At 40.2% G+C, this 10,510-nt stretch overlaps 1 protein-coding gene across 1 annotated transcript; it reads right to left on the reverse strand.

The window, feature by feature from the left end:
• Positions 1 to 45: 45 nt before the first annotated feature.
• On the reverse strand, positions 46 to 9,894 carry lysmd2 (LysM, putative peptidoglycan-binding, domain containing 2). The gene is made up of 3 exons (XM_022201458.2): positions 9,426 to 9,894; positions 6,751 to 7,103; positions 46 to 747 (listed from the first exon to the last, which is right to left on the reverse strand). Exons 1-3 carry the CDS (start codon positions 9,669 to 9,671, stop codon positions 696 to 698), a joined length of 651 nt encoding a protein of 216 aa, XP_022057150.1. The 5' UTR covers positions 9,672 to 9,894; the 3' UTR covers positions 46 to 695.
• Positions 9,895 to 10,510: the final 616 nt, after the last annotated feature.

The following is a 10,510-nucleotide window of genomic DNA, read 5'->3' on the forward strand; positions in this document are numbered from 1 at the left end:
GAAATGAACGCCCACACGCTCAAAGGAACACTCCAGATCTTTACATCTGGCTTCAGTACATATTTATTCTCCCCAAATAAAACCAACACAACTTTAAAAGCACAATAAAACAGCCGTTACACACGTCTCCACACATAAATACTGCATTCACACTTCAAAAATAGAGCAATCCCTTCTGTTTCCAAAGACAAAAAAGAGAAAAACAAAAGCTTCTACGAGGCAAATGGAACATGTTCAAAGGCTTGAGTCCATCCGCCGCTGCCGCCTCTGTTTGAGCTCATACAGGGTAAACACCGATGAGGAAGGCCTGAATATAGTTTCCAATGCGCCTATTCTAGGAGGAGATTTAGAACATCAGGAGCGGTTAGTGAACAAGCTAATCCTCCTAGAATTGCTAAGCGCTCAAAGTGTGTGGGTGAACGTATGCAGCAGGTGGTTTCTGTACAGCAGCTTCACAAGTGTATGATTGAGTGGATGGGCTCCCTGCAACTGTACAAAACAATAAGAAGAATATACATCACAATCATTGCGTTTCAATAAATAAAAAGGCAAACATGACACTTGTTCGTGGTTTGGTAAACACAAAAAAGGTAAAAGGAGGAAGAGGAAAGAAAAAAAAAGCAATGAGGCCGTGGGAGTGTCTTTGTCTTTGTATGGGTGTTAAAGATAGAGCTTCAGGTAGACAGACTTGTCCTTTATATGTCCTGGTAAGACGTCGTGGGGGCCGTGTAGTCGTCCTCACTGCTCCTGCAAATGAGGAAAACATACACAATGTTTACATGGAAGTTGTCCACAGAGTAGGGCTGGGCGATACGGCCAAAAAATAAAATCTTGATTTTTTTAGTCATCTTGGACGATTACGATTTTAATTGATTTTTGTTGTTTCTTTGTGGTCTCTTTGCTATGGCTAGTGCTAGCCATGCCGCACTCCTGTAGCTGCTAGCACTCTTCCCATTCTTTAGGATGCCTCTGCTGGAGGTGCTGAAAGAGGTTAGTTGTGCTGCTACTCTTCGTTTTCACAGTACTTTTGCAAACCTTGCACATGACTGTAGTTTGCTCTGTGTCAGTCTTGTCAAAGCCGAACCACTTCCATATAATCGATGTAACATGAGGCCCTTTTCTCGCAACCAACTCTTCGTCTGCTGTTCTGTCCGCCATGACGGGGGGTGTGAGTGTTTTGGCGGAAGGAGATGAGAGGCGGAAGCAAACGCCAGTGCACAAGTCGTGAAAGGCAGAAGAAGAATCTGTATTGTTATATATTTAAGCTCGCCTCGATTTTACGATTTGGCAAATTTTCAAATCGTCAGGTTTTAAAAACGCGAATTAATCGAATTAATTCGATTTTTCGCCCAGCCCTACCACAGAGGTAACATATTTTAACACAACTGCACAAATGCTGCCTTGAAGGTTTCGTCTCTTTCTTCCTGTGCAGGATTACCATTTGCCATTTTCCCCAGTGACTAGGTGGCACAAATGACAAAACAAGACAAAATATTACAAAAAGGAGACACAACGACCAAAGAACAATGAACGATCTAGTATTTTACTTTATGATCCAAACAACCTGTAATGGTCTAGAAATTATTTAAATTTTATAGTTTTATAAATTTAAAATCTCCAGTTAACGTCTTCTCTGGAATTTTAACACTCTGAGGGCCAGATTGGACCCTCTGGAGGACCGGTTTTGGCCCATGGACTGCATATTTGACACCACTGGTCTAGATGAACGTGTGAATAATAGATGAAGATAACCAGTCGTACTGTTCTCAGTCGCAGCCGAGAGCTCGTCTGTCCGTGCACAACACCAACTCCTGAGATGCATTATAAGCTTAACTTAACGATTAGTTGAAATATTATCACAATCTGGACAAACCCAAGCCGCAACTTTTTTGATGAAGTAAAAATCTGGCACAGAAAACCATCAGAATTGAAGCCTTGTAGCGCTACACAGATGCCCCCAGCCAAGAAATCATATTCTCCAAAGAGAACATGCTGGTTTGATACAAACAAGAGCAAAAACCACATCAGTTTGATGGTTTTTTTCAGTCAAAAAGACGTGCAAAAATTAGTATTCCCACTAAAATTATCAAAAACAAGACGACATGGTCATCAATATCCCCCGCCACATGTGATGTCTATGAGTCTATATCCAAAATAGTGATCAAGGGCCATAACTCTGTTAAATATTATCGTACAGGTCTCATTTTCGAACTTAATCAAGGTGGCCATGGTGTGAAGCTACACACTAAATTTCGTGATCCTAGCTGTAATAGTTTCTGAGAAAAGCTGTCCCCTTCATCTCGGACAGACGCATGGACGGACGGACGGACGGACGGACGGACGGACGGACGGACGGAGGCCAAACCTATATCCCCCTTTTCCACTTTGTGGAGGCGGGGGACAATAACAGCAATATGATGTTTTTTGCATGTCATTCAACCTTATTTTTAACGTGATTTTTAACCACTGTTTTCTACATGCCTTCATTGAGATAAAAACATTTTTTCGTAGAAGCTCCAGTGTAGCTGCTCAGAATTCCGACTGCTTAAGGAATGAATACAAAAGGATCAACATCAAAAGAGGCAGCAAATAAAGGTTTCATGCCACAACTTTGAAGCCAGGAGGTGAAAAGAAGTGTGGATTTTCTCCTGAATATCTTACCCATCACACATCTCACATCCTGAGGGAGAACAGGATCAATCTGTTAATCTTTGAAGAGCTCAGTCCAATTTGGTCTTCAAGAAAACTCCACGTAGAAAAGGCTAATTGGTCCCGTTGAAAGCAGACGTATTTATTCATGCTAGCGATGCGGCGAAAGGCAAACCTGTTTAATGCAACTCTGCTGTTTCCAACCAGCTTTATGCATCCTGACCTCCATCTTAGCAAGTCTGTCTGTCAGAAGGACTTCCCAAACTATCTGCATCTGAATTTTCATTAAATCTGTCGGAGAGCGAGGCCTCGATCTGAGGAATACCCGAGCTAAAGTTGGTAGGTTCAGTGTCTAACCTCGGCTTCTTTCCGGTTTTAACAGGTGACATCACATCACTCCTATCCTGGCTTCCCTCGTTGGTTTTAGAATTGATTTGAAGATTTCACTGATCAACTTCAAACATATTGAAAGCTCACCAGGGTCTCACCCAAGCTACATTTAGGACCGGTTGACCCTGTATGATCCTTCTGGCAGCCTTAAACCCCCAGCTGGATCCTTCCGGTCGTTCCAAAGTCGAGGCTTAAATCTAAAAGTGACCGATCTTTCTCCATCATCACTTCGACTTTGGAACGACCTGCAGGGTCAGTAACTTCTTTTAAATCACTTCTAAAAACCCACTTTTACAGACGTGCTTTTATGCGAGGTTTCCTTTTAGCTTTCATTAGTTTTGGTGTTTTATTTTGCATTCTGTCCTGTTTATTTTAGATGTTCTCTCTTGTTTTATTTCACTTTTAGCTGCCTGGTTCTTTGGTGTGATGTCGTCTCTCTAATTCTATAATTCTGTATTTATTTTTTTACTTTTAATATTAACCCTCAATCTTGTCATTTAATTTTCAAACTGCTGAGTTCCCTGGTTGGAGTTCAGTGCTAATCTCTCTAATTATTCATTTAATTTCTTGTCATTTTTTACTATTTCATTTAATTGTCTGCTCTGACTTGTCTCCTATAGCTTGTCTGATTGTGTTGCATGTTTTAACTGTCAAAGCATTTTGTGAAAGCTGTTCTTAAGGGCGCTGTATAAATAAAGTTATTATAATTTTATACTTTCACCCTATTTAGCTGAAATATTGTGTCAGTTCTAACTTGCTTTTCTTCACTCTAAGCTTGTTTTTACTCACAAATTTGAAGTTGTACGGCTTTTGTGTTCCATTTTTTAACCTTATTCTTCTTCGCTTGTCCTCATCTATTAACTCTGTCTCAAAAGATGCTGCAAAAATAAAGTTAATAAATGATTACAGTGAATCTAAGAGACAAGAATGAGGAGTTTTTGGAAAAATGTGGCCACATTTTCAAGCTAAAACATCTTCATAGTGGTATCACTGCTGCTATATGAAGTTTTAAGAGTTTCTACAGCAAGAAACATCACTGCTTTCTCCCTCCAGTTTCGCTTCTGACATTTGCGGTGCGACTGAGGCAGGAAGTCAAACAGGCATGCGGTCTGTATTTGCTCTGGGACTGTGTGGAAACAAGGCAGCGAGCCTCTGTTTGTCTAAACCCACTGTAGCTCCACGGGTCGGCCTTTTATGTGGCTGCAGTCATAGAAGCCATAGACGGGGCTCTACACAAAGCTCAGCTCGGCCTCAGGTGGTAGGTAAACATTTAAGGAGGCATTAAAAACTTTGTCCACTCACGGCACATGCCTTTATGAAACAAAGCAGAGGTCTAGAGTTACCAGAGCATCACTAAAAGCAAACGTAATGGCAGATGTTGTGTCATCAGTTGGCGCAAACTAATAAATAAGAATGAAATACTTCAAATAATATTGCTTCAATATAGTGACATTATTTTCAGATTACTGTTTGATTTTCAACATGAATCAACTGATGACATTTAAAGGACCTTAAATCAAGTGAGTGGTGTGAGGCTAGTAGAGGATCAAATATTAGAGGATCAAAAGGAAGAACAGCAGAACTTTGTCAGGGAATTTGAAAAAAGAGAGAGAGCATTAAGATAGGAGGATAAAAGAGTCATCTAAAGGAATCCAGTTAGAAGTGCAGTTCAGCGATGAGATTTTTACTTATAAAGATGATGTGTCTTAAAGACTTCTTCTTGAATCTTAATTTAACACCAAATCAAAGTAAAATGAACAAGATGCAGTAAATCCTTCATTCTGAGGCTGAACTGTACGATACTGGATGAACTGTTACTGCAGATTAATGTCATCTTATTGTTTCCGGGCTGAAAAGCTCTAAAGCAAGACATGTCGGTTATATGAGGAACATAATGGACGACCGGACTGACGCAACAGTTCAAACAGTCAGGTAATGTTACCCCGAGGCCACCAGGAAGGAAACAGCATCAGAGCTGCTTCAGGAGGGACAATAGTACGAACAAAACACTTTTAGAAAGCCTGAAGTGGAAAAAGTGTGTATTTGTCTGTGGACGTCAGCTGCAGTGTGACTCAACAAACCGATAGCACCAACAAAGCCTGCCTCTCTGTGAATGGGTGTATGCCAGGCATCCACTACGACTTCACGACCGAGCAGACACGAGAGCATTTTCTGTCTCAACATGCAGCGTCAGGAAGACGTGCACAGGCCTGATTCTGCGAGCCAAATCCCGCTAAATACCTGACCATTGCGTAACATGGTGTCCGACTAGTGCAGCAGATCGGCCAAACCCTGATTCCAACCTTCGATCCTCCTTCTGTCAGAACATTCTTTTCCTGCTGAGCGGGACTTCTGACAATCACCCTGTGAGCTCAGCTCCATTTTCAACAAGCAAAGACTATCTCAGTCTGGCTGTCAGTCTGTGAGCTGAGGTTGAAAGTGGCTGTAAACAGCAGCTAAGTGACCAAAACACACAAGCTTTTCTCAAGACACAAACCTTTCTAGACGCTGTTATAACCATCTGGACTTCATTCGACCTATTCAGACTATATTCTACCTGAACTATATTACACCTATGTGGACTTATTTTGCCTATCAGGACTTTTTTAAAAACTTGATTTTATGTGGACTTCATTACACCTATCTAGACTTAATTATACCTATTTAGACTTCATTGTGTCTGTCTGGACTTTATCATACTTATGTGGACTTTTATTTGCCTATCAGGACATTTATTTTATTCCTATCTGGATTGTATTATGCTTATCTCAACGTTATTTAATCAATCCTAACAGACCTTCCTGGGTTTTAGTATTCCAATCTGAACTTTTTAAAAAACCTATCGGGTATTTAATATATGCAGCTGGGCTTTATTATACATATCTGGACTTTATCAAGAATATATTATGCCTATTTGCACTTGTCTGACATATATAAACATATACATTTAGACTTTACTACACTTATGTGGATTTATTTTTCAATATCGGGACTTTCTAAGATTCCTACTCCAACTTCATTACACCTATCTCAACTTTATTTGACCAATCTAAACGCTTTCTGGGCTGTATTAGACCGATCTGAGCATCTTTTTAGCCCAATCTGGAGTTTATTATATGTACGTACATGCATTTTTTAGTATTCATTGTTTTTATTTAACTCTTGTAGTATGGAAAGGATTATGAAAGGATCTATCTATCTATCTGGGTATATTATGCCTATAAGGACTGTATTACATCTATGTGGACTATAATTTGAATATCTACTTCATTAGACCGCTCTGTAGTTTTTTTTTAGACAGATCTGGACTTTATATGCCTTTCTCAACTTTATCTGAACAATCTGGACATACCTATCTGAACCATCTTGTGCATATCTGGACTTTGCTAGACCTAAAGTGTTGGCAGAAAACTACCCAGCGTTAATGATCATTCATTAGTCAATATCAATCTTTGTTGGCTGCTGGCAGGTATCCATGAGGCAAAAGTCAGCCTACAAACCCAGAATAAACGTCTGATTGGATGCTGTGCTCAACAAACGTTAGTCTGAAGGGACGTTAGAGAAGATGTGGTCATGGTGACTGATTCTGCTGTGGTGGAATTTGAGAAGAAGAATATTAGCAATGAGCGTTCCCAGCCTGGTGGGAAAGACAGCAATGATCAAGACACGGCAGAGAAACAGCTGCTGGCTGGGAGTTGTTTAGCACCTCACCTCACTTCCTCTTCTTTCAGCCTTCGAGCAGCCTGCTTTGACTGTTTAATTTGCAAGTCTAGTCTGTGTAAGAAGTCTTTGGCTGACAGCTCCTCTGGTTGAGGCTGAGGCTGGGGAGGTTTGGAGTCCTCAGGGGGCGGAGTCGAGGGCGGCGTGGGTCCCTCGATGTCCTGCGTCACGATGCAGGGCGCCTCAGCGTCCAGGCACGCCGTTTCACCGTCTCCATCAGGAGACTCCAGAGACAGTCCGTTAAATATGGAGCGCTTCTCTGACACCACGGGGATGTTGAGGCTGCTCTTCAGGAAGATGCAGTCGTTGCTGAACAGCTTATTGGCTCTCTTGATTTGCTCCATCTGGAATGTCGGGGTGACAGCAGAAAGAACAGAGTTGACATTGTTAAGTTTCTATGACTGACCAACTTCCTGGTTCTAAAAGCACGTGCTTGAGGATGATGAAGAAAACAGCACACCCTTTGCTACAGATACCTTCTAGTGTCACTCCTTCATTCCATTTCCCACGGTTATTCACATTTCTTTTACCTTTTGTTATCTGTCAGATTTCTTGATTCAATCACCTTCTGTTCTTTGTTGTCTTACCCTCTGTTACTGATTTGCAACCACACGCAAATCAACCACTATTCATTCCCTACTCTTTGGCCATCCCTATAAAATGTGGACTCTGCAAATGCTTCATAGACTCATGGCCTGTCTTGATAAGCTCATTGTATGTCAGAATATCAATAAACACCCCACCACAACAAATTTCGAAGGACTAAGAGTGAAATTTCTTCAACAAGGACCAGATTAAAACCCTCTGATAACCCTTACTAACACATGGCATCCCTGCTCTGTTTACTTTGTCCACATGGCATTCAGTGTTTCAATATGTTTACTAAAGTTTTAGTTTATACATGCATTCCTGACTGGAGAGAAATTTACACCACACAGGATACAAACTCTTCACAGGCACTCACTAAACGCATACTTTGAGATCAGGACGCCTTTGTAAGCAGCTGCTGAAGCACACTGCATTCAATGTTAGAAAGCGTGTAAAGGAAATAGCATGTCATTAAAGTCTGTTGTGACTGTATTGTGGGCCTGAGTTAAAGTTGGAATCCAGTCATAAGGGCGTGACTCACTGCAGACAAATATCCGATATAAAAACCAAAGAAAAAGCAGAATAAAGTGGAAGGCAGAATGTTCTTGTAGTAGCTAAAGAAGCTGAAGGATTGGTGAGGCGGGGGTTTCTTGTTGTGGAGAAAATTCCAAAACAAATGTGTCAATAATCAAATATTGTGTCCAACTGATCTGAAGGCATTTGAGACGCTTTGCCTAAATGATAATCAAAGATTTGCTAGTGACGTGTACACACAAACTTTATGATCTCTTTACTTTTGCTCCCCCATTGAGGCCTCCTAAGGCAGGGGTGTCAAACATGCGGCTGCGGGCCAAAACCGGCCCTCCAGAGGGTCCGATCCGGCCCGTGGGACGACTTTGCAAAGTGTAAAAATGACAAAGATCTATAGTTTTACAAATTTACAAATTAACTGCAATTTGTAAATTTGTAAAACTATAGATTTAACATAATTTCTAGACCATGACAAGTTGTTTTCATCATAAAGTCAAATACTGGATTGCTCATTTAGTCATTTTGTGCTTCAGTTTTGTAATATTTTCTCTTTTTTTTGTTGTTTTGTCTGACTTTTAATTGGTTAGGTTTTTGTTGTTTTGTTTCACGCTTTTGTCATTTTTGTTGCTTTGTAACCTTTTTGTCTAATTTTTCATCACTTATTTGTTTTGTTATGTGTCGTTTGCTTCATTTTTTGTCATTTTGTTTCTCACATTTGTTGCACGTGTGTCACTTTTGCAATATTTTAACAAGTTTTTGTTGCTTTTTGTCTTCTATAAAGTAAAATACTGTATCATTCAGTTCCAGATGACTAAATGTTGTGTTCCTTTGTAGACACTCTGTGATCTGGAAGTTGTAATGTGGAAATGATAAACTGAGGCTAAATGTGGTTGAAACTGAACTTATTTTTCTTAAGAAACTTCAGGTTGTTCATGATGTTTTGTAGAAATATAGTTCCTTAAATGTGAGCATTTTCAGAATGTTTTTTTTTTTTTTGCACTAAAGCAAAGGAAAGATTTGGAGTTGTGGTTATCGGTTAGTTAGTATGTTATGATTTTACTGGTCCAGGTGGCTTGAGATAAAATTGGGCTGAATGTGAAACCTGAACTAAAATGAGTTTGACACCCCTGTCCAGAGGTAATATTTCCCACATCCCACATTTGTCTGCTGTAAAATTAGGACTGCATAGTGCACTGTACTGTCTGTGTCCTTATATTGCCCTGGAAATGAAAGTAAAATCAAGAAGTTGTAAGTATTCCTCGTAGTTGAAGGAAAATACAGAAGTAATTGTAAGATATTGGGTTTCAGATCATCCTTGTAGGTCACTGGGTGCAGGAGGAACTATGTTAAACACCAGAATCAGACTGTCTGCAGGTTTCTTAGTCACTTCTTGACCTTAACATGAGGTAAAAGGACACATGAAAGCAAACTGCAGTGATGCTGTGTTTGACTCATGTCTTTGAGGACTGATTTAATGCTTCACCACTGATTTTCATATCTTATTATCACGTCTAACCCACACTGCTGCGGTTGAGCTACAATCTTACCGTCACACCGTATTTGAGAGCAATCCCCTGCAGAGTATCACTGTCAGTAACCCGATGCTCTATGTATTTCTCCCCCAGAGAGGCCGTGACGCTGGCTGTGCTTCCGTACGAGCGGATCTTGGTCCGGGCCAGGCTCTGGGACAGTTCGCTCTCCGACTCGGAACCGGACCTGGACCGAGGGAAGATGGGCTGGGCAAATCGTCCTCCTCCATCCCGCATCGGCAGGACGGGCGAGAACTCCGCCATCTTCTCTTGAATAAATAAACAGCCCGTCAGCTTCTGTTTGCTTTATCGCTCCGGTTGAGTCACGGCGGTGAAGTGAGTCGCTGATTTAGACGGCAGGGAGGTTCCCATCCCGGGTCATCTGGAGCCAGTCAGCCCAGGGGAGAAGAGACATGTTCAGGGTACCACTACCTCACTGCTCGCTTTGTCATAGATCCGTTACGTTGACGTAAACACGTACAAACGTACAGACGTTCGAACGTCGGACAGGAAGGAAATTAACACCATTTCCGGTTACATTTTCACAAACATCACAAACAGATAAATACAAACATTAACATATTTTTAACACCAATTTACCATTAAATACAAGTATTTAAAATAAACAGAACTAAAATAAAATGAATATCTTGGTTTGTTGTGTTAAAATTCCAGAGACAACATTAACTGCAAATTGTGAATTTTCAAAAAAAAAAACGAATTTAAAACAATTCCTAGGTCATGACAAGTTGTTTTGATTATAAAATAAAACACTAGACTGCTTATTTCTTTTGTCATTTTATGTCTCATTTTTGTAGTGTTTTGCCTTGTGTTTGTTGCAGTTTTTTGTCTTTTTTGCGTGATTTTTAACATTTGTTTCACATTTTTGTCGTTTTGTGTTTCCCTTTTGTCTCACTAGTGTTTTTTGTCTCATTTTTGTCATTTTGTCTTTTGTTTTATTCACTGTTTTGTGTAACATTTTTGTCGTTTTGTTATACGGTTTTGTCATTTTTGATCTCATTTGTCCATTTTTTGTAGCTTTTTGTCTGATTTTTGTCACTTTTTTTGTTTTGTTTTGTTTTTTGTTTCATGTCTTGTCATTT

This window comes from Acanthochromis polyacanthus, chromosome 2 (genome assembly GCF_021347895.1).
Source record: "Acanthochromis polyacanthus isolate Apoly-LR-REF ecotype Palm Island chromosome 2, KAUST_Apoly_ChrSc, whole genome shotgun sequence".
Lineage (NCBI taxonomy): Eukaryota > Metazoa > Chordata > Actinopteri > Pomacentridae > Acanthochromis > Acanthochromis polyacanthus.

Bases quoted from the DNA above. Each gene is read 5' to 3' on its own strand.
- lysmd2 (XM_022201458.2), bottom strand. From the start codon at position 9,671: ATGGCGGAGTTCTCGCCCGTCCTGCCGATGCGGGATGGAGGAGGACGA. The intron at 7,104-9,425 runs GTAAGATTGTAG...CCGACATTCCAG, and splicing joins CTCTCAAATACGGTGTGACG to ATGGAGCAAATCAAGAGAGC. The intron at 748-6,750 runs GTGAGGTGCTAA...CCTCATTTGCAG, and splicing joins CTGAAAGAAGAGGAAGTGAG to GAGCAGTGAGGACGACTACA.